This window comes from Uranotaenia lowii, chromosome 2 (genome assembly GCF_029784155.1).
Source record: "Uranotaenia lowii strain MFRU-FL chromosome 2, ASM2978415v1, whole genome shotgun sequence".
Classification (NCBI taxonomy): domain Eukaryota; kingdom Metazoa; phylum Arthropoda; class Insecta; order Diptera; family Culicidae; genus Uranotaenia; species Uranotaenia lowii.
In genome coordinates, this window is record NC_073692.1 from 326,813,125 (window position 1) to 326,837,316 (window position 24,192).

The window sequence follows — 24,192 nt, forward strand, 5'->3', positions numbered from 1 at the left end:
AGGTCTTCAAAGCTACGGGAAGGTCTTCAAGGCCACGGGAAGGTCTTCAAGGCCACGGGAAGGTCTTCAAGGCCACAGAACGGTCTTCAAGGCCACGGAAAGGTCTCCAAGGCCACGGGAAGGCCATCAAGGCCGAGGAAGGTCTTCAAGGCCACGGAAAGGCCTTCAAGGCCACGGGAAGGTCTTCAAGGCCACGGGAAGGCCTTCAAGGCCACGGGAAGGTCTTCAAGGCCACGGGAAGGTCTTCAAGGCCACGGGAAGGTCTTCAAGGCCACGAGAAGGTCATCAAGGCCACGGGAAGGTCTTCAAGGCCACGGGAAGGTCTTCAAGGCCACGGGAAGGTCTTCAAGGCCACGGGAAGGTCTTCAAGGCCACGGGAAGGCCTTCAAGGCCACGGGAAGGTCTTCAAGGCCACGGGAAGGTCTTCAAAGCCACGGGAAGGTCTTCAAGGCCACGGGAAGGTCTTCAAAGCTACGGGAAGGTCTTCAAGGCCACGGGAAGGTCTTCAAGGCCACGGGAAGGTCTTCAAGGCCACGGGAAGGTCTTCAAGGTCACGGGAAGGTCTTCAAGGCCACGGGAAGGTCTTCAAGGTCACGGGAAGGTCTTCAAGGCCACGGGAAGGTCTTCAAGGCCACGGGAAGGTCTTCAAGGCCACGGGAAGGTCTTCAAGGCCACGGGAAGGTCTTCAAGGCCACGGGAAGGCCTTCAAGGCCACGGGAAGGCCTTCGAGGCCACGGGAAGGCCTTCAAGGCCACGGGAAGGCCTTCAAGGCCACGGGAAGGTCTTCAAAGTCACGGGAAGGTCTTCAAGGCCACGGGAAGGCCTTCAAGGCCACGGAAAGGCCTTCAAGGCCACGGGAAGGTCTTCAAGGCCACGGGAAGGCCTTCAAGGCCACGGGAAGGTCTTCAAGGCCACGGGAAGGTCTTCAAGGCCACGGGAAGGTCTTCAAGGCCACGAGAAGGCCTTCAAGGCCACGGGATGGCCTTCAAGGCCACGGGAAGGCCTTCGAGGCCACGGGAAGGCCTTCAAGGCCACGGGAAGGCCTTCAAGGCCACGGGAAGGTCTTCAAGGCCACGGGAAGGTCTTCAAAGTCACGGGAAGGTCTTCAAGGCCACGGGAAGGCCTTCAAGGCCACGGAAAGGCCTTCAAGGCCACGGGAAGGCCTTCAAGGCCACGGGAAGGCCTTCAAGGCCACGGGAAGGTCTTCAAGGCCACGGGAAGGTCTTCAAGGCCACTGGAAGGTCTTCAAGGCCACGGGAAGGTCTTCAAAGCCACGGGAAGGTCTTCAAGGCCACTGGAAGGTCTTCAAGGCCACGGGAAGGCCTTCAAGGCCACGGGAAGGCCTTCAAGGCCACGGGAAGGCCTTCAAGGCCACGGGAAGGCCTTCAAGGCCACGGGAAGGCCTTCAAGGCCACGGGAAGGCCTTCAAGGCCACGAGAAGGCCTTCAAGGCCACGGGAAGGCCTTCAAGGCCACGGGAAGGCCTTCAAGGCCACGGGAAGGCCTTCAAGGCCACGAGAAGGCCTTCAATGCCACGGGAAGGCCTTCAAGGCCACGGGAAGGCCTTCAAGGCCACGGGAAGGCCTTCAAGGCCACGGGAAGGCCTTCAAGGCCACGGGAAGGCCTTCAAGGCCACGGGAAGGCCTTCAAGGCCACGGGAAGGTAGGTCTTCAAGGCCACGGGAAGGCTTTCAAGGCCACGGGAAGGCCTTCAAGGCCACGGGAAGGCCTTCAAGGCCACGGGAAGGCCTTCAAGGCCACGGGAAGGCCTTCAAGACCACGGGAAGGCCTTCAAGGCCACGGGAAGGCCTTCAAGGCCCCGGGAAGGCCTTCAAGGCCGAGGACTACCAGTAATTTATTACGTTTTCTTGTAGTAATAGGACCTTCAAGAAGTGTCCACTGTTCCCATTGGAATATTTGTAGACTGCTTATTCAGAAATGGAAGAGCTAAGTTCAACACTAGAGTAAGTGTATGACTTGATTAGCGTAACTTGTCTAAGAATACTTCTTTGCGTCTTCTTTTAATTCCTTTGAGTCTAGTATGAGACTAATAAGAATATTCAGGAAACGAAAAGTTCCTTTAGGAACCGATGAGTTCCTTCCGAAACTAATGAGTTAATTCAGATACTGATGTGTGAGGAATACCCACTGAGAAAATGAGGAATACCTTCAGAAAGTAATAAGCACCTCCAGAAATTGTTGACTCCTCTCAGGAACTGGTGAGTTCCTTAAAAAGCTGATGAGTTCTTCAAGTTAGTAAAGAGTTTTTTCAGGTACTGATGAGTTCCTTCAGAAACTAATGAGTTTCTGCAGAAAATGAGAAATTTCTTCAGAAACTGATAAGCACCCCCAGAAACTGGTGAGTCCTCTCATGTGCCAAATCGAACGGTTTTTAGAAATAACATTATCTTTTAGTTTTCGTTATTTAATATAGACAAACATCAAAAATACGTTTTTATGTTCTGAAATGGTGATAAAATACAACAATAAAAACCAAAGTTTTTTTTAAAATTTGATAAAGTACTCAAAAATGACAAAAAGATGAAAAATTCAAAAAGTTAAAAAACAAATTCAAACAAAAGACCGAATATGACAAAAACAACAAGAAAATTATGAAGATTGACAAAAACAGCAAATATGACAAAAGAAAACAAACATTATAAACAAAACAAGAAAAGTGCAAAATGCATCAAAAACATGATGAAAAAATTAAAAAATGACTACAAATGGTCGGAAACTGACTAAAACCAACGTTTTTGATAATTATAATAGTTATTTTATAAAATAACTGAAAAACACGATGAGAAAAAAAACCGTTCGATTTTTGCAACCTTCGATTTTGGCAACACAAAATGTACGGGTGTGTTGCCAAAATCGAACGGGGTCTGTATTTGCTTATTGAAAAAAATTCTTAAAGTTACTATTTAGAATCGTTTTTCGAACTTTTCATAAACAATGATCAATTCCAAAAAGATGCTTTAACACTAGAAGGACCGGCATATTGAATATACCTATTCGGACCGTGACCAGTCAAATGACTGGTAAAGGGGAAATTTTTTATATCATATTATATTTAACTTTTTTCCACAAATTTAACGAAGTTTGAAGAGTAGGTTGAAAATTGGATTTCAGATTCAGTAGGGGCATAATACGCATATGTGTGTAAATAAGTGTTTATTGATTCAAGTGCCTCCGAAAGTGTTTGCCAGGTAAAAAAACTTCTATTCTACTTCTCAGATGGAAAAATATATTGCTTCGCGCAGAGCTGCCAGATATACTGAAATTCTTGTGGATAGGTAATTAAATCTATATTAAATTTAGGAATTTTAAATATATTCGTTCATATTCAAGTTATGTTTTTCAATACAACATATAAATATCTTTAAAATTGTTATGATGAAACTGCATATACATTTAATCAAATATGAAACATGCTTAGAGACAAACGGACATGGCGCGTTTTGCCCTACCTAGACATGTTTATTAAAAATCGTTCAAAATAACAGAAAAAATAGTTAAATAAGGAAATTTTTCGTTTTGTGATGCTTTTCAGGACCAATGTTCATCATTGTAACAAATATCAGGTAATTTTTTTTGACAATAGATGCCGTAATTCCTTACGAAAGTCAAGGCACAAATTGCAAGGAATATGGCTTGAAAAATTATTTTGGATTTTTGCAGGGATTTATCGCAAATTTGATGCTAATTTTTTGTACAAAAGGTTTCTACTGTAGATTAGAAGGGAATAACGTACAAAATTCTTTAAAAAAAAGTGTATACCTATCTAGATATTGCAGTGGGGCGTTTTGCCCACACTGAACATTATACCCCCAGTGCCATCTGTTCACTGTTTATGCTACATTATTGTCTTGATTATACATCGGATTATAATGAAAATTTGCACGTGGGAGTTTTACAGCACATGTTATTGATTTCATTTTTACAACGAACCAGTAAAAGGGTTTGTCTTAACTTTTTCGAATTCTTTTTTTGCAATAATTACGTTGTAAGGTATCATATCGAGGCAAAAAGTTAAACACGAGAGTTTTGCAGGATGAGGAATCGATTCCTGATAACAAACTTTCTATAAGACGATAGAAAAAGGGGTCGTCCACAATTAATGTTTAATGTTTTCGCAATAATTGTTTTATTAGCATGAGATCCAGACAAAAATTCATTCACGGGTGTTTTACAAAACGGACAATTGATTTGTAAATTAAATTTTTCAATCAGACGACAGAAAAGCGGTAGTTAATGTTACCTTTAAAATATTTTAGACATTATTTCGTTGTTATGCATCAGAAAAAGTCAAAAAATCGTACACGGGTGTTCTTTTCGACGGCTAATAAATTTCTTATTTTAATTTTCCGTTTGGTAGACTAGCAAATAGGTCGCTTGCAAAATCTGTTTAGTATTTTAAGACTTTTTTTTGGTGAAAATTCCTCCCAATTACCAACCAAATACAAAATCATCAACTTTATAGTTAAATGCGAAACGAAGTTCGTACGGGATCAGCTAGTCTTTAAAAAAAAACTGCCTCAGTTTACGTTCAGCGGTAAAGCTCTGCAGTGTTGAAATTAAATAGAATATTTAACTTGAAATAAATCTTACAACAAACGGTTTTATAAGTTACTTAAAATGATGCAGCGCTTTTTTCCAAACTTCCAAGAATATGCGACATCATGAGCTCGAACAGCTCATCACGCACATTGAAATTAGATTCCTAGGACCATGAAAAAGTTAAGAAAAAAATGCTAAACATTAATCATTCCCCGGAATCAGAATGTTCCGTTGACACCGCGCAAACACACGACTCGACCGGCGGACGTTCCTCATAAGATGTAAACCGACAGACAGGCCGGCTGGACTTTTAAATTCCAGTAGTTGCCCGAAAGTGTCGTTTCCTCACGCGTTCTCGCCATTCAACATTAAACAAACCCGAAACCTGAACTGTATGCCTGTTAAATCTACAATGTGTGTTGTCTTCTATTTGTCTGTCGTTCTGGTTGCAGTAAAGTTTAAGCCACATAAAAGATGCATATAATTATAGCGCGTTTTCTTGGGTGGCTTTCGGAGGTCTTCTTCAGAGGCAGCTTATGGGATTGTTTGCGCAGATGGACGGCGTGAATGAAAAGTCCGGACGAACGAGCGGTGACTTGAAGCGGCCCGAGAATAAAACTCGTAAAACCCGAAATGGTCTTTCCTGGACAAACAAAACTGGTGTAATAATTCATCAAGTGCGAGAGCTAAATAAACATCAAATCCCACTCGTAATACCTAATTAAATAGCGCTCCAAAACGGGAAGAAAAATAGTTTCAGTGTGACCAATTGGCGCGTATTTTTCGGTTTTTTCAACTTATTTGTTCAAAATACGCTGAAGTTGGTAACGTTTTTGTAAAAATGTGTAAAGTCATGAATGTATGTACATTAAACCGCTGCAAAAAATGACTTTTTCTCCCATAGGTTTTTTATGCCCTTTGGTTCAAGCATCAGTGTTAAATTGGAAATTATTTGATCCATTCCTGAGCGCAACGCGATTCAATTTTGTGTGGAAAAAGAATTGCACATTGAATCATCCAGAAAATTTAAATGAGCTGAAAATGAAGTTGGTCTTGATTTTTGGTTTTGACTACTCTTAAGCATTATTTTTTGCAAAATCACAAGCAGCTAAGCATTTATTGAAAAAAAGTTAGATATAACCATTTTAAAATAAAAAATCTGAATCCATTGAAAAGTATAAAAAAAATGGAAGACTTTGCTTGCTAGAGCATTTAATAATTTCATGAAATGTTCTTGCAACGGTTATAAAATGAAAGAATTCTCTGGCTATGCAACGCAGTTTTTTGAGATTTTTTATTCTCATCCCACGGTTACAAGATAGGGTTTATCTTTGTTCACATGAAATGTACTGCATGAATCAGGAAATATTTTTTATTATAAGCTTAATTTTTTTTTGGTACTTTTAGTACATCTCTGGAGATTTTTGAATGAAAAATTTTGTTTTCCCATAAAAAACTCTATACGAAATTAAAACTTGTTGCGCTTATTGAGAACTGAATGGAAAGCTTTCAAAAATTTTATTGCTATTTCTGGCAGCGAAAAAAAAACCAAAAAAAATTATCATATATGTAGCTACTTGAGGGTTGAAAAAATTTAAAACAAAAATTCCTGCGTTTCGTCTTGAAAAAAAAAATCTCATATTGAAATTTTGTTCCTCCAGACAAGCAGCGATGGCCAGATGATTAACTGTGGAGAAATTTGATTAGTTGAGGAACTGGAGAACATAGTTGGGCAATTAAGTAAACTCAAACACGTAGTTAGAACTCAATAGTATTTTACTCAATTGAAACAGGAACATTCTCAAATTTATTTCAAGCGCTCAACATTACGTCCAAATAAGATAATTTTCATATTATTGGTAAACGTTATAGGTTTTATATTTTAAAGACCACTAAAAGATTTCTTTAATCATTTTTCTGAGCAGAAGATAACGCTTTTGTTTTGCTTCAAAAGGGCGTCTACAGTCTTCGGAAATCTATCAAATAAAAAAATAACCTAAATCGTAAGACATTGATAAATTTTTCATGAATAGTAATGATTGTGAAAAGTCTTGGTACCATTGAAGAAGATGAAGGTGAAGCGTCAATTATGAGTTAAAACGCCCAATTATTTTTCATAAATTTAACAATTTGATGGAATTTCAATACACTTTCTAAGCGGTTGTTATTGAGCGGTTTAAAGCAGATATATTTTTCTGATTTTTTGTTTACAATTCACGCAATACTAGTCTTTTTCAATTGAAATAAAAAGGGATAAAAAATTGATAACCATACTTGAAACACATACAACGTGGTTTTATCCTAAAAATCACGAAAAATCCCCAAAATACAAAAATTGAGAGAATAAGCTCAACAAGCAGAGGTCTAAAACAAGATTAAATCATAAAAAATTGAATAAGTAAAAAACAAGATAATACAAGAAAAAGCAATATTAAGAAATAAAACATGACGAAATAATATGAACCTGAAAAAAGAAACAGAAAATGTTGAAAATTGAAACTAAAATTAAAAAAATATTAAATAAAATTTAAAAAGAAAGAATTTTGTGAATAAAGGCAAAACTTGCTATAACTAGTTTAAATATATGAGAAAAAACATGAAATCCAGGATAATTTACGATCATACCATCAAACGGGATATCATGCAACAGCGGGGACTGAAACAACGGACAGCATTAATTCAATTTGATTTTTGATATAATGTTATCGAGTTATCATTCATTGATTGTGATGATGACATAATTTCTTACATATTAAGCTAGTTTTTAAAGTTAAAGATTTTCATGAAAAATGAAAAAAAAGTCTAGCAATTGATGTACAATTTTCAACATTTTTCGAAGCCGTAAACAGTTTTACCCGGTATAATGGATCATCCCAATGATATAACCTACAAACTGCATATTGGTTCAAGTATCCTATACCAACACTCTTTATGTGAAAATATTTTTCGGACAATCACCAATTTTTTTAAATAAATATTTTCATAAATCAGCGACCAGCCTGCAAATCCAATTCACACCTTGTAAATCTCGTTTCTATATGCAAAAACATACTTATTTTCCATCATGCGTTTGTTAACATCAAAATTTCATCCATCCAACGATTTATTTTTATGATATCAGCTAGTTAATTTTTTTGTATGTGGTATTTTTTCCCCTTAATGTATGCAGCACTTTCATGCTTTTTCTTTAAAAACATTTTTGACTGAAAAAAAATGTAAAATTTTATTCGAACAAAACAAAAAAATACTGTAACTGGTTTTTATGCATTAAAGTTTCACACATTTATTAACAACTATAAATTTTCAATCGTTTTCATTGAATTTTTCAATAATAACAAAGATTGTTGAAATTTTTCTTTTTTCCAAGCTAGGTGAAAATATGTAGCTTGTTTTAAAAAAATTAAGATTAACTAGCCAAACAAATAATTTTTCTGACTACGTCAATTTGAAGTCCTATCAACCTTGAATTTTTTGATGCATAAGCGGGTAGATAAGCTGTCTTTGTAGTTTTTAAGAAAGCCATCAAAGTTGAAAAGTGCTGCATATTTGCATATTATCTCAGTTTACGGTATAGGAAAATTAAGATTAAACTGAGAATAGCAAGTTTCAACAAGATGATATCAGATAATACAAGATTAAACCAAATAAAACTTAATAAAACACAACTAACCCAGATATAACACGACAAAACAAAGATAAACTTAATGAAATTATGTAAGAGGAAAAACATTATTTATCTATTTTAAAATTAAAATTTAAAATGGGTTTAAAAACGCCTGGATAAAATAACATTGGAAAAATTAAATAGGTGGAGCAAAACACGATAAGACAAAATTGATCATGATAAACCATGGCATGATATCATAAAATCGAACTGGACCAAACAAGATATAAACAGAAAAACAACAAAAAATCATTGAATTTAGTAATTCAACACTATAAAACGTAATACATCATATGATTATTGATTTTATCGACACATTGCTTACCAGTCGGCAAAAACGTTTCGAGCTTCTTTTGGCTGTTCGCTCCTCTTTAGTGGGTCTTATCCCTCTATAACAAATTTTTTTTTTCGCTTAAAAATCACAGAAGCAAACAACTTTTGTTCTACGAATAACTTCCTAGTTAAAAGACAAATTTTGATATTTTTTTCAAAAATTGCATAAGCACAGAGGGTAAAAAACTTGACTTTCAGTACTGGGATGTTATCTTTACACTCTTTAACCAATTTTTCTTTAATTTAGAGGTATGTGAACACTGATTTAATTTTTTCGTTAAATGATGTAGTTTTTGTTAAAATTGACCTACAAATAACTAAGAAATTTCATAATAAATTCAAAGTAAATATTGCGCCTCTTTTTGAATTATTGTCTTACTTTATGACTACCGTAAAACGAGGTAACTTTGATCACCGAGGTATCTTTGACAAACAATAAATTTTTGCAAATTATCACTAATAACTCAGTCTATAGTTTGAATTTTTGAAAACTGGTTTCTACGTTTGAAATCCTATGAGTTAAGTATCAAATAGTCAAAATTTGGTTTGTATTTGATTTTTTGTTTCTGTTAGTAAAAATGTAACTTCAAAATCTTAAAATATCCACTTTTTCCAAGGCTTGCAAACAAACAGCTCTCCTGATGAATCCAAAAAGCATTTAGAAGCAAACGGGTTGTTGAATGTGAAAGAACAATTTTTTTTCTTTGTGTATGTACAATTATAGTGCTATATCTATAGTCTTTTAGTGGTATATTTTTGATATTTAAAAAATAAGGACGTTTTCCAAGATAAAGCCCGTATTGGACAAATGCATAGAATCCCTATCAAATGGTTAATTTTAAAGAAAAATGAAAATGGAAATAGTGGGGGGGCCTAGAGGAATGTGTGGAGGTAAAATTTCATTTGTAGTTTCTATCTTCAACTATTTAGCAATTGTTTTAATTTTTGCCCCTAAATGTATGCAACCTAGAACTACTTTTTTCCATTATAAATGTTTTTGAAAGAAAACGTTGAAAAGCAAGACAAAATTAATAAACTAGCATTTGTAAATATTATGAAGGTGTTTTGTATCCTTTATGATAGAGAAAACTCGTTGAAATAGAGACTGATCAATGTAACTCCAAAGCATCAAATTCAAAACAGAAACGAAATCGATTTTTAAATAAAATTTAAAGTGATGAAATTTTTAGATCGAAAAACATTTTGACCAAGGATATCTGAGGCAACGAACTTGATCATTTTTCGAGAAAAAAAAACCAGATGAAGTTTTGTCATGTTTTAAAGCTTCAGTTAGCTGTTACTTTTGACAACTGCTAGTTAAACAGTTTTCAGTTACAAGGATTAATACATATCTTTAATCATTTAGCTTAAAAAGTTGTAAAACCAACTATTCGATACGGTTTTTTGCGGTTATGCGGTTATTTGAATATATCCCGTCTAAAGGTGGGATTGGAAACTATAGGGTGAAATGAAATGTGTTTTGTTATACAATTTCCCATTTTACTACATCAAATAGCTTATTTCATCGAGCGAACATCTCACTACTGTATGTTGTCTGTTTTGTATTTGTTTTTGATGTTATGTTCATATTTGTCTGTCACTGTTTTGATCTTTAGTAAAATGGAGTTTTATGCTGTTTCAAAATTCATTGAATCTTTCTGTTTATTTACAACTTCATTGTCTCCAGTTATTTTGGTGTGAATTATTTCTGCAAAAATTCTCGTGTAATTGAAATAAATTTCAGGATGTCCTTTCACGTGAAGTCCACTGCGGTCTTGTTCATCAGGTCATAGACTAAGTAAGGTCTTTTTATGTGAATTTAGAGAATTGCGTAGTTCTAAATCTCAGCTCTTTTTCAGCGACACTTTTCCCACGCGTAAAAAAAAACCTGAGAGTATACCAACACTAAGTCTGAAAATGATCATAAGACTGCAAACATTTTACAATTTTCAGGCAATTTTATCCTGTAAACAAGTGAATAAATCGATTCAAGATTTATTATCTAATAAAGTAACATGAACATCAAGTGCTACTACTATAGTATTACATACTGAGTACTTTGAAACATTTTTTGGAACAATATTTTATTAGCAACTTACCTGGAAGTATAATTTATTGGAAAAGTTAATTCTTTTTAAGATTATCAAAAAAGAGATATTGATAAATGCAAAATTTAAAAAACACCTAAACTTTTTTTTTTAAACATAACCGATTTCATGACAATAACTTCGAACAAAAAGGTTGAATTCTCGAAACCGAAAAATGGGTTGAATGGGGACATGATGGTTGATCGCGAAAGACATGGTGAAAATCGTAAAGATCAATCGAGATCAAGCAATCCAGATTATTTCTTTCCATGACTCGTGAGTTTTTTTTTTAATTTAAAGCAAAACAGCTTAAAGGAATTGAACTGAAATTTTGTTGTTTTTAAAAAAATTAAAAAACATGGGTTATTCCATACCAAAAGATAATGAAAATGCATCAACCCTCTTCAATCTGGCCTAAATCAGTAGGATAAATTACTGATATATATAAATAAGAAAAATAAATGTTTTGAGTGAATCAGATCACCTCCCTCCGGATGAGAGCCCCACCATTCTTAAAAATTTGCTTAATTTGCTTATTTGGTTTAATTAGGCTGGCACAAAGATCAATTTCTTCTTTTGTCCCCCCCCCCCTTCGAAATTTCCACAAACCCGAAGGGGGAAATAAATAAAGTTTGAAGTAATTTATGTAAATTCCAATAGAAAATTCCAAAATCTGAAAGATTACAAGACTAAAAATCAAATTTAAGAAAAATTTTTGGAATTAAATTTATTAAATTTAAGAAGATGGGAGTTATTTCACCTTTTGTTTTCTTGACAACTTCATTCAATTATTCGATAAAAAATTACTCGATTTAAAGGTTTTGTTGCATACAAGCTTCCGTGCAATTTATTCCAATTTATTAGTTTTTATTGTCCCCCCCCCCCCCCTCGCGATGTTCCAACTCCGAGTGACAAAAGAAGGATTTGAAATTTGTTCCGGCATTATAGCACTGCTTATAGTGGGGTGAATCAGGACAAGCGCATAACATTATCTAGGATCCCAAACAACAAAAGAAAATGATCAAAATGGAAAGTCATTTTACTTTTAAGTTGATTCAAGGAAATTCTGACTTACAGCTTTTGCTGAAAAACACGAAAAAAAATTATGAATTTCTTTTCACTTTTTTTGTATCTGGAGCTAGGCATCCTCTATAAGAGGGTGTGAAAAAACAAAAAAAAAGTTTTAAATCCTTGATACTGTTTGTATTTCTTAAACTTACATAGTTGTGGAGCCAAAACAAAATGCACCATCAATATCCAACCTTTGAATATATGAGCCGATCTTTATGAAAATGTATCGATAATGTTCCATAAACCGTTCCGATACAACTTTTTCTACGGTAGAAAAAATCGGAAAAAAAAGCTTTGATTAACCCTTTTAAATGGTTTGAACAATATTTCTGTACATTGCCAAGGGCTTGGTATTACTTCTTGGCCATTATTTCAACCATTAAATTACAAACATTCCGTTAGAAATGATAAATGACAACCTCATCAGCTGATATAATTTTCGATGTAATTTTTAACCGATTAACGTTTCGAAAGTAAAACTCTCAGCATTATCTTCATCAACAGATTAAAGCAGCTTTACAGCAGGTCCCATGTGTGGAACAACTACCGCCATATGAAAAATTGAATCCCGAAGGGCGCCTCCGCACAGCCTATCATTATTATTAGATTAATCTAAAGCAAATATTTTGAAGACAACCTCGTTTAGCCGTTCCCGGGGCTGCCTATTTTGAGGTTGCCTTCATTTTGGGATTTTTAATTTCGCTCATTTTCACCGGATGTGAACGAGCAGTCAGTGGTGGATAGATGACATTCAACTGGCGGCGGCCCGACTCCCTTGCGCCAAGAGATAGGGCTGTCATTAGACCCCTGCCACTTTTTTTTCTGGTTTAAACCCTAGGAGGTTAAAGCGAAATGGAAGACCAATTTTGAGGTAATTTTTCGGAACCAGTCTCGAGGCGCTCTAACGGATGCCTTTGGTTGATGGTTGAAATGCCGCAACTCACACGCTCCGTTTAGAATGGAGGAAATCCATATAGAACGCAGCTCATTTTTGGGGCATTGAGGCATAACCCAAGCAATGGGGAAAGTTAATTACGATTGTTTACAATTATGAAATTAAGTAGGTACATTATTTCTTCGCTTATGTATGAGACCAAAGTGGGAGGAACTGCGACGGTCATATTTTCAACGAAATGTATAGAGTTTTGAGACACAAAAAAATAATGTTAGAGCGGAAGTTAGTTTTTCAATAAGGGGCCGTTCACAAAAAACGCAAGCACATAGGGAGGGGAAAGGTGTTTGACATTTTCTTAAGATCTTTGACAACGGGATAGGGGGGTTTGTTTGCCTTTTTAAATTAATGCAATATTTATTCTTTGCATTCAATGTAACAGTTTAGTGATAAATATTAAATGCTGGAATTTACATAAATTTGAGTAAAAGATATAGAAGATTGGAATTGCATATTTAAAGACAAAATTTATAAATTTAGCAATTATCTCCTTCAAAAGGGCTCAGAAGATTATTTTCAAACCTCTCTGTTTTCAATGAATTTACTAATCCAGCTTTAAAAAATCAGGTCTTGCAACGTCGACCGTAGCGTTACAGGATGAATCATTAATAAACTTTTCTCCGTGATGTGGCATTGAAATGCTTGGCATATTGCAGTAGCACGGCTGAACAGAAAAAAAATATTCACAACATTCGCAGACGATTGCAAAAGTTTTCCGGAACGACATGCGTTCAACCGAAACGTTCCCACTTTTTGAGCACTTTTTTTTTGTTTTTTCCCTCTGTTTTCCACCGAACAGTTCAAACGAAGCAGGAGAAATTTTTCCTAAGGCGCTGTGTTAAAATTTGCCTTTAAAAATAACAAAATCAGTGTGCACATTCGCTAGTTGCATTTTGAAACATTTTCCACTTTCTGTATGGCCGTCGGGCGTAAAACTGTTCCGACAAACGAAAGTCCCGTTCCCTGGTCCTTATGCCACATAATTGCATGTGCAAACCCCGTTTCTTTCCCTTTCCACACAAATTTTGACCACTTGCTTCGGTTCCGGCTCCTGCATGTAGCAAAACCACAAAATCCTTACGAGCTGGGCCAAGCCAACTTTATCCTTGCCGATTCCTCCCAACTATTTTACGGTAGAATATGTTTTCCTACTTTTACCTCTGAATCTAGCTCTCTATATCTCTCTCTTTGGTGGTAGCACACAGTCTGTTGCTCCAAATCCAAACATAGATACTTACTTACTGCAGCCAAGTACTGAGAAGGTACCTACATACTACTGTCCCGATGAGGAACTTTTCCTCTTCAGCTGTTTAAACTAAAACTAACTATAAGCGCAAAGGTTTTCGAGCAGAAGTTGTTCCGAAATCAATGCAACGGTGAAGGGTCGGAGGATCACTCGAAAACGGATACAAATTTAATGTTGCCACGAGATATACCTCGCCGGTGGGCTGTATTTAGGTGTTTCTTTAAATTTTAATATTTACAAAAAAAAACATTTCAAAAAAAATTAAATTAGGTAACAATTGAGGCATACATACTTTTGTAGAAAATAAAATACAGCAGCTCAAGATTGAGTTATAACAAAATTTTGAAAGGAGATTGCATGCTTCATATGTTTAAATATTGTTGAGATTTTTTGAGTGAAAACTTTCAGATTAAATTAATCTATTGCAATGTTTCGAAGAGGCATAAGCATGAGAAAGCAATTAACCTTCCTCAAATTGCTCTCCTTGCTAGTCTTTGAAAAATATTTTTGTTAATCAAACAGAATACATCCCTGCCACCTTGTACTTCTTCTGATGTTCCATGTCGAAACTGCAGTTCCACGATTTATATAAAAAACATTGCTATACTCTTTCAGATTTTCAATTTTTTTTTTATCGCGGAAAAATTACTTTTTTTTTATTTTTTTTTAGGTTATTAACATTACATGTTAATAAATACACTAGCTGACCCGGCAAACTTTGTTAAGCCTTTGAATTTTCACAAAAATAATTATTACGTTAATAGAGAGTAGATGTTACCGCAAAATGGCGATATTCGGGACAGATATCGGACTATTTTCGTAATATTTCTGTCAAATTATATGAAGTGGATCTAACCACTGCCGTGAATGTTGAAGTGACAAATATGCCATTTTGAATTTTCTTCAATAAGAGTGTTTTTCTCTTTTTTCCCATTATCTACTTCTCAGACTTTTTTTTTAAATTTGGCTTTCTGGTAAAAACTAGATATGGCATATACGTCACTTCAGCATATCACGGCAGAACCGAACTCAATCTAAAAGAATGTTGTAAGTATTTTTACTATCATTCTTCAAACAGCAATTTTTTCACTCCCCAAGTTCACTTCACTAGAGACAGTGGCTAATTAATCGAAGAAAACGTTCATTTGAGCTTCCATCATATTGAACCTGGAATATTGCGTTGTTTTTCGCTTCGCAGTTTTTTTTAATGCTGGTGCCTTCCTCTAGGTGCAAAAATAAACATAAAAAATATTGGTTGTTATTGCTTGATTTCCAGTAAAAGCTGAAAGCGGATATCTTCTAGAATAAACTCAAAAATGAATTTTCTTCCGTTTTGCATTGTTTTCTTCATTTACAGAGATATTCTTATGTCCATTTTCGATTCACCCCAAGATAAGTGCGCGAAAGAATGTTTTTTTTTGTCGCAATTTTGCCTTTTTTTTCACCAAAATTATGTAAGAAGTATTCTTCACCGTATACCAATGTTGCAGAAACGGCTCATCTTTATTTACAGTGTTTTCAATCAACACTTCTCATCATGATATCACAAAGAAATTATATGAACTTCTCTCAAATTAAAGTTTCAAAATATTTTATGGTAATATTGGCTATTTTTCGGTCTAGGGATTCAATCAAACAACTCAGTTTTTGAAATGCCTGACGTTTCAACCTATTTTGGTGGTTTTTCTCAAGGGAACTGGAAGATAATAAACTTCCAGTTCCCTTGAGAAAGATCACCAAAAATTGTCGAAACGTCGAGCATTTCAAAAACTAAGTTGTTTGATTGAATTCCTGGACCGAAAAATAGCCAATATTACTATAAAACATGAATCACGGTCGAAAACATAAAGTTTCGTAATATTTTCAAAACATGAATGCTTAAGCTCTGGTCAAATAAAATTGGAATTCTGATTCACAGCAACTTCATATCAAAGGGTTATAAAATCAGTTTTTTTTTTCTAAAAGGCATTGAAAGCACTCATTTTAAGCAGAGAATTAAAGAAATTTTAATTTCATTCTTGAATTCTTAAATTCAAAGAACGCGTTTGCAGAATCGGTAAATATTTTTAGTAACGTTTAAATTAACGGCAAATCAGTCCAATTTTATTGAATCCAAAAACATTTATTTTTGATCCAACGTTTCGGTGTTGGTTAACACCTTCATCAGGGATCCTGTGCGTGATGTGTAGTTTATTTTAACAATTAGTAAAGTGTATAATGTGTGTTGATATCTTAATTTCTAGCGTTACTTACAAAATGGATGATTTCGAATTGCTTTAGTAAAGGTGTACTGTCCGGATGTATAGTGGTGGGGTTTCACTGTGAAATTTGTAAAATTATGTTTTTGGTTGCCTTATACGATGAAACTATCCACTTACATTCAAATTTAAAATTTTAAATTTTCTAACACAAAACATAAATTAGGACATTTACGTAGAATTGTTTAGAATAGTTTCCTCTTGCGTTGTTTTCTGAATATCGATATTTCTGACAAGTTTTTTATGGGTCTTTTTGTAATTGTGTTTGTGTAAGATGTCTAAAACTGATGCAAAGATGGAATTGAGATTTTGGACATCAGTTCTCTGGTTGGCTGTTTTCTAAGTTTTGAAAATATAGCACATCTCGAAGAAATTTAGAGTGTGTTTGTTGAAACTTGAGTCTATGATATTTGTTTTTTTCTATGTTAAAAATGTGTCCTGTCTCTATTATGTGTTCAACTAGAGCTGTGTTGTCCTTCTCTTTCTGTTTTTCTGTACACAGTTAGAAAAATCCATGTAGCATTACATGCAAGTACATGGGTAGAAGGGAATCGGCCTTTTACATGTGATGATACTGCATACTTCATGTAAAATCCCAATAGCATTCATGTGCTTCGTTTATTGTAAGTTTACATTTTTTTTACCCCAATTCAAAATTCATATTGGATTGCAATGTTCGAAATAAAATCGGAAACACAAGTTTGACCAGGTGTTCATACTTTATTAAAAAAATTTATGATTGATGTTTACACCTGTTCATAAGTGTTTGAAGTTCCCCTGGGAATTGGACTGCAGACTGTAGAATAGAAAAAAAAAAATTTTTTTTTACTAAGTCCTTAGCTGCATTTACCCGCTGCTTTTGGCTCTTATGGTTTGTGGAAAAAAAATGATCAATCGATGTGAAAAGATTAGTGACGATTGGTAACAACTATTCAACAACGTCGTTTCACAGACATTTGGATAGATTTTAGATCAGAACTAACCTTGCTAGAATATTCTGCGAGCAGCAAACGGAATTCAATTCCTACGGGAATTGGAGCAAAACAACAAGTGAGTTGACAGCTTTGAGCACATACAGTTTCATGTAAATGTCCTTTAGAACAAGCATTCCCATTGAATTTCTGCGTGTTTTGCTAGCATTTTCATGTAAATTTCTTTGCAATTGCAAAGATGCTATAGCCTTTTCCATATTTTTGTCAGAAATTATTCGGAAACTAAATTCACTTGTAAAGTAAGATTACATTTTTTTCTGTGTAGATATTGTTTTGTTTGTAGTATCGTCTTGAGGGATGAATGACATCCAGGTGTTAAAATCCTAAAGACCAAATAAATTTAAAAAAATTTGTAGTATCGTCTCGTTTTTTCTTTGGAAACTTGAAGTAACTCCGGTAGCATACTGAATCTTGAAATAAAACAAACGTTCTACACCTTATCTCAAATACAGAAAAAGCTACATAATATAAAAACATCAATCATTTTGCAAAAAATTTGCAGTCACATTGTTGAATATTATTCTCCTTGAGAAATATGAAAAATTCTTCAAGATGACCGTAAAATAAACAAAACGAAATAACGAGATTATTGATCACCAGATTTTATCTCGCGCGCATCCGGGCTATTTAATAAAATATGACAATATCCGGTGTTTGCTGTTTAAATTTTCAATCCAAATTTGGCCAAAATTCAGGGAATAGTCAACAAAAATTAAGAAAAAACATCGGAATGATTATCGGTTGCATCAGAATACACCAGCTGATACAGAATTGTATTGAAAGCTTCTAGAAACCGTTCATGATCATTTGTCAAAACATGCTCTAAATATTTCATATTTATACGTCATAACCGTAATAATTGAATAATTAAATAACATTTTTTGTTTGATTTTGCAAATGAAGTGTATTAAACCGGGCTGAATCCGAGTTTTTTTTTTTCAACGAAATCCCAGCAACCGGGTCGTACCGGACCTTCCTCAAAATTTGTATCAAATGTCCGGGTAAAAACGGGTGATCTGGCAAACTTTGGGTTAATCAGATTAAAAAATGTTAAAGTTGCCTGGATACTGAAGCAAAACTGACTATTTTCGGCAATATGCTCCTTTCCGACTACTAACGTTTTCTTCGCCCGATAAGGAAGATTTATAATCACATCCAAGAATCCATTTTACTAGTGCCGCGTGAAGAGTACAGTGGCATTTAAAATGGGCACCAAAACTCTTTACAAAACTATGGATGAGCATCAGTTGCATCAGTAAGCCTTGATTGTTTTTGGCGCCTTCCTACTCTGGGTGTTTGAACGAAAAAAAAAATGGAAATTGGGTGCCATGATTTTTATTTGATACGAATAAAAACTAAAAATTATTATCAAATTCCACAGAAACATTTTCAAAAAAATCTTTCCGTTGTGTTTTTCACCGCGCATGACCGAACGCAACAAAAAAAAATTACATGCGAATCGGATGAATCCTGTAAGAGTTATTCGTGTTTGCACACATGTTTGCCTCCATTTTTATAAATAAGTAAGAATATATTATTTAAATCAAATACATACATACATAAATAAATCCTATTTTAATTTCTTAAGTTGTCTTGGTACATATTCGTGCCTGAAAATTTTCAAATTTTCGAAAGTGATGTTAAGTATTAGAGAAACATGGGATACCAAAAAAAAATAAACATAAGCCGAAAAAACCATGAATTGTTCTAGTAAGATACAACGGATCACCTAAGGGACTTGAACTCGCAATTTTCGCTTCAAAAAATATCGCTAGAAATATCGAGAACTAGTTTATAATGACAATTTTTTGAAGCATTTTCGGGGAAAGGTGACCTGTAGTTTACAATATATGCAAGTAATTGAGTCAAATTTTCTCCCGAATTGGATTTGAAAAAAGTTTGTGAACTTTGATCTTAACGTGAAACTAGCCAAGTTAGTAAGAAAGCCTTAAAATGACATTACATAAGAATTCAACAGATTTAAATAAAAAATAAAGATGAAAATGAATATTTAAATACAGGCAAGTTGAGAGACCAATCCGATCTTTTTGTGAGAATTCCAAGTGAATTGAGAGGACAGCTTGAAATCGAAAGGCGAATTGAGAGAGCAGCCTGAGTTGTTGATGAGAAATCAAGCGAGACAAAAGAACAGCTTGAAATCAAAAGGCGAGTTAAGAAGACAGCCTGAGTAAAATGTTAAGAATTTCAAGCAGGTTGAAATTTAAAAAAAGAATCGGAAGAACAGGCTTAAGAATTCATGATGATTGAAGATCGTTTGGCTAGCGAACGGTAGACAATGTACCTTTCGAGACCCCATACATCCAACCTTCGTGTAGTGGTCATATCACCTCTTGTCTAACAACTTCGATTCTCTACCTCTCCGTGGTGCTAGCTAGGGTACGAGCAACCTTGACGAAGATCGTTTACCCAACCTCGGTAAGTACGCGTCTGTACTTCATGTCAGGGATGGCGTGCGGAGTGCAACGACGTCCTGATGGTTTTTGGGACCCAACACAGCAACATCACGACGGTCCTCCTGCGAGATAGTGGGGTTAGCTACGAGCCGTGCGAATCCATGACGCAAATTCGACATCGTAGCGCTGCAGGAGATTTGCTTGAAGGGCTACACGGTACGAACGTCCCGAGTTGGTCATGCCACCTACCAGAGCTACGGTAACATACACGAGCTTGGAACAGCTTTTATAATGCTGTGAAATGTGAAGAACCGCGTGTTAGAGTTTTGGTCGATCGACCCACGAATGTGCCGGTTGAGAATAAAAGGCCGGTTCTTCAACATCATCATCATCAACGTGCACATCCCTCACCTCGGAAGTATCAGTAACGACAAAGACAAATTCCACGCGCAGCTGGAGCGTAAATACGACCGTTGTCGAAAACATGATATCAAGATGATCATCAGCCAGGAGCAGGAATTCAACCATCAATTGGAAGGACTCAGGATCTCAATTCCTATGGGAAACTGGCCAACAGTGTTCCAAGCAGAAGTTCAAGCAATTTTAGAATGCACTTTAGCCTGTTTGAAAAGAGGATACAGGTACACAAGTATCTATATATTCTCTGATAGTCAGGCCGCTCTTCGAGCACTAAGTACTTTCACATGTTACTCCAAGCTAGTATGGGAGTGTATTGTTGCACTAAGAAACCTGGCCATACGGAACAGAGTATTTTTATTCTGGGTTCCAGGCCACTGCGGTATCCTAGGGAACGAAGAAGCAGACCAGCTAGCTAGGGAAGGATCCCAGGGCCTGTTAATTGGACCTGAACCTTTCTGCGGAGTATCTAGGAGTGCCTTGAATATGGAACTCAAGAACTGGGAAAGCACCACCATTGTCTCCAACTGGAGAACAGCAGAGGGAGCAACTCAGGCGAAAAGATTCATTGAACCAAGCGCACGACTCTCCAAGAGAAAAAAAAACAATTGGAAGGTTCAGTGCGCAACAGCTGAACAACGAAAACAAAACGAAAACAAGCTCAAGACTTATCGAATTCACCACCACCAAACGAATGGTCGTACGAAGTACCTTTTTTCAGCACAGCCTCCCACAAAAGTACACCTGGAGATCACCGTACCAAACGCAATCACAGATCGACCACGTATGGATAGACTGCCGGCGCTTCTCGGACATAATCGACTTCGAATCCTTTCGAGGCGACAACATCAAGTAAGATCATTATCTGGTGATGGTGAAGATGCGCCCAAAACTCTTTGTATTGAACAACATACGAAACCGACGCTCGCCTTAAGTAACCTATATCACGGCAGACTACGCGCAATCGTTCGAAGCAGCGCTGCTGGCAGAGGGCGAGCTTGACGAAGCTTCTCTCGAGGACTGTTGGGATACCATCAACAGTGTTGCGGAGAACGTCATCGACGGAACTGGACGGACCGACTGGTTCGCCAAGAAGTGTAGAAGTTTGATGGACGAAAAGAACGTCGCACGGGTAGCAGTAGTGCAGAGAAGCATCCGTCAAAAAGTGGAAAATCAACGACAGCGGAAGAGACAGCGAGCTGCATCGTTCCCATGAAACATGAAAGTTCTATCAGAAGCTCTATGCACCCCTCAAAGGTTTCGTGCCACTAGCCAAACGGCGCACATGCAGAAGACCAAGAAGTTGAGGAAAGGTACATCTCCGGCGTAGCCAACGACGTAGAGGTGCCACTCCCAACGATAAGTAAAGTTCAGGAAGCGGCCAGCTGAATTGCAACAAGTCGGCTAGCAAGGATAGCATGGCAGCTGACTTGTCAAAGTGGGACCGGATAAGTTGATCGATTGTCTACACCGGTTGATGCTCCGAATCTGGTACACAAAACAGCTACCGGAAGAGTGGAAGGAGAGGGTTATATGCCCCATCTACAAATCGGACGACAAATTATACAAGGTGCCGCCAGCAAAGTGATGTCCCGAATCCTACTCTGCACCAAGCCACAAGCATACAGATTTGTGGGAAGTCATCAGGCCGGCTACATGGAGGTACGGTCTACGACGGACCAAGTCTTTACGCTACGGCAAATCTTCCAAAATGCCGTGAACACCAAGTCCCTACGCACGATCTATTCATCGACTTCAATGCCGCATACGACATGATCGACCATGATGAGCTATGCGGAGAAGATGATCTAGAAGAAGGTCTACCACAATCTGAAACGCAAAGCAGGAAAGATTTGGATAATGGTTAATACGTTCAAGAAGAAGTTTATGCTAGCCTGCGGATCCGAGACCGACCGAGCCCGCTTGCCCAGTAATAACAAGTTCACGATCGGCGGCAACGAATTGGAGATAGTTGAAGCCTTAATCTATCTCGGCTCACTGGTGACCACAGACAACAACGGCGGCTAATGATCAGCGGAAGTCGTGCCTACTATGAACTCCACAAGCAAATTCTGTCGAGAAGACTTAGCTCTCGCACAAAGTGTAAACTGTGCTCGACGCTCATTAGAATGGTTGTCCTCTGGAGGCACGAGACGTTGATATTGCTCGATAGGATCTGCATTCACTCGGAGTATTCGAGCGTCGAGTGTTAAAAGGTATCTTTGGCGGCGTGCAGGAGAACGAAGTTTGGATGCGAAGGATGGACACAATCTCGTGCGACTCTTCGACGAACCCAGTATCCAGAAGGTGGCGTAGGCTGGACTTAGGCTAAGGCTAAGCTTAACATACAAATTTATGTAAAAATCAAGAGTGTATTAGAATCGATAAAGTAGTTTCTGAGATATCAGGCGTTCCCACTCTTTTCTGAGCTCAGGCCTTATTATAAGTAACACCAACATCAGGTCTTAGAGTGCTCAATTGAAATCAAATGCCTTGGCATTTCTTGAAAATTTTCGGAAATATTCCACAACATTCTATCGATGATACGTCATCGTTAAATAAATTAACATAAATTTTAGATTGTCAAATTTTCGGATGGAACGAATTTCTGTGCCTTTCCAAATGCATACTTTTCAGCTGAAGCAGCTCTCAAGCTAATATGAACGACATGAGTCAGGGTTAAGTTTATCCACCAACAATTGAGAAGAGAAGTTAGTCGGAAGGTAAAACCAAACCTCCGCCAATTCCAAAATTGAACCGGAGTGCAGGTGGAAGGAGGTCGACATCGTCGTCATCGTTATCGTTCTGGGTGTCGACCTCATCATGTTGTTCCCAGGGCCGACCCGAAAACCACCCAGCCCCAACAAAAATAGGAAGTCCCGGACGTTCTGAAGGTTTTCCTTATGTCTCGTTTAAGTCCGTCGCCGGGCTGTATAGACAAACATATTTTTCGTAAATTAACTCCTGATTTAATCTAGTTCAACCGCCAAAGTGAAGTTGGTTTTTCTGGAACGGTTGTTGTTTGGACGGCGGAAGTTTTCCGGGAGTTGTTCCGGGAGGGCGGCCTGGCGGAAAACCATTGCTCCACGTTCATCGTCGGTCCTAAAGGCTTGGGGCGTGCAAGGATATACACTTGCACCGAACAAGGCTGCTTGAACTTTGCCGAATAACGGCTTGCTGCTGATTCTGATATATACTTACACAGTAATATTGCACAGTTCTATGCTCGTTCATTCGTTTAGAGCTGTTTGGCATGAATCAACTTTTAACTGGCGGTTCTGTCTCTCTCGCCCTTGTTGTTACTTACATCAATATATGTATGGAAAAGGCAAGCAGATACATATAGACAAAGTCTTCCGTCTGCAGCAGCGTTTTGTCTTCTTGTGAGCCAACTTTAGCTACTCACTTGAAGCTTTGCTTGGCGTGTCAAGGCGAGTGGCTGAAGAGAAGCCTTTCTGACAAACACTTCCGGTGAGAAAAGTTTCGTCATGCAAACGGAGCATATCTTCTTGTAACAATTAGCTCCGATGATGTTACTGATACATGAAACGTTACAAAAGTACCCACTAGACGAGAAAACCTTCATTTGCGAAAATGTTTGAAGGTAAATTGGAACGAAACTGGTATTTGTGATATGAGAAACACTTGAAATTTTACTGTTTCAAGGCTATACAAGTTAATGAAACAAATAATAACAGTGCACATAGGCCCATGTTGTTTTCATTTTTAAAATAATCTACTGAATAATTGTAACAAAACATATCAATATTCACCTAAAGGCAGATGATCGTTTTGAAGTAGAAACGAGTTCTGAGAAATTGACCAAATTGTTTAATACTGATGTACTGTGTTTACAATTTATGAATTGACCATCATCTTTTTAGGCAAATTATAATGCATGTTTCAAAACTCCAATGTTCAAAAACAACAACTTGAACCTTTAATTTTTCAATGATCTACATTAAAAATTGTCCAGGGGAAGATTTACCCTGTAAAGTTGTTTTGAGGCTAAAAAAAAATTTATTGTCCGGAAATACCGGAGATTTAAAAAAACGTTTACTACCCTCAAACCAACCTTAACTGTAATAATCAACCATAAACTGTCATCTTTCATCCACAACGTTTACGCTGACAACTTGCAACTAAGTTCAAGTAACATTTCATGTTCCTTTTGGGGGTTTCAACGAGTGTTGCTTGATT

The 24,192-nt window shown here is 36.9% G+C and overlaps 1 protein-coding gene across 1 annotated transcript; it reads left to right on the top strand.

Annotated features, from left to right (window-relative positions):
- Positions 1–978: 978 nt before the first annotated feature.
- Positions 979–19,708, top strand: LOC129742945 (ribosomal large subunit pseudouridine synthase B-like). The gene is made up of 3 exons (XM_055734882.1): positions 979–1,201; positions 1,251–1,848; positions 19,498–19,708. The coding sequence occupies exons 1-3, from the start codon at positions 979–981 to the stop codon at positions 19,706–19,708; spliced, it is 1,032 nt and encodes a 343-aa protein (XP_055590857.1).
- Positions 19,709–24,192: the final 4,484 nt, after the last annotated feature.

What these genes read in the sequence shown, in the direction of transcription:
- LOC129742945 (XM_055734882.1), top strand. Translation starts at nt 979, where the DNA reads ATGGCCTTCAAGGCCACGGGAAGGCCTTCGAGGCCACGGGAAGGCCTT. An exon ending in GCCTTCAAGGCCACGGGAAG is followed by an intron (nt 1,202 to 1,250) that starts GTCTTCAAGGCC and finishes AAGGTCTTCAAG; the next exon opens with GCCACGGGAAGGTCTTCAAA. An exon ending in TTCAAGGCCGAGGACTACCA is followed by an intron (nt 1,849 to 19,497) that starts GTAATTTATTAC and finishes ACCTTCGTGTAG; the next exon opens with TGGTCATATCACCTCTTGTC.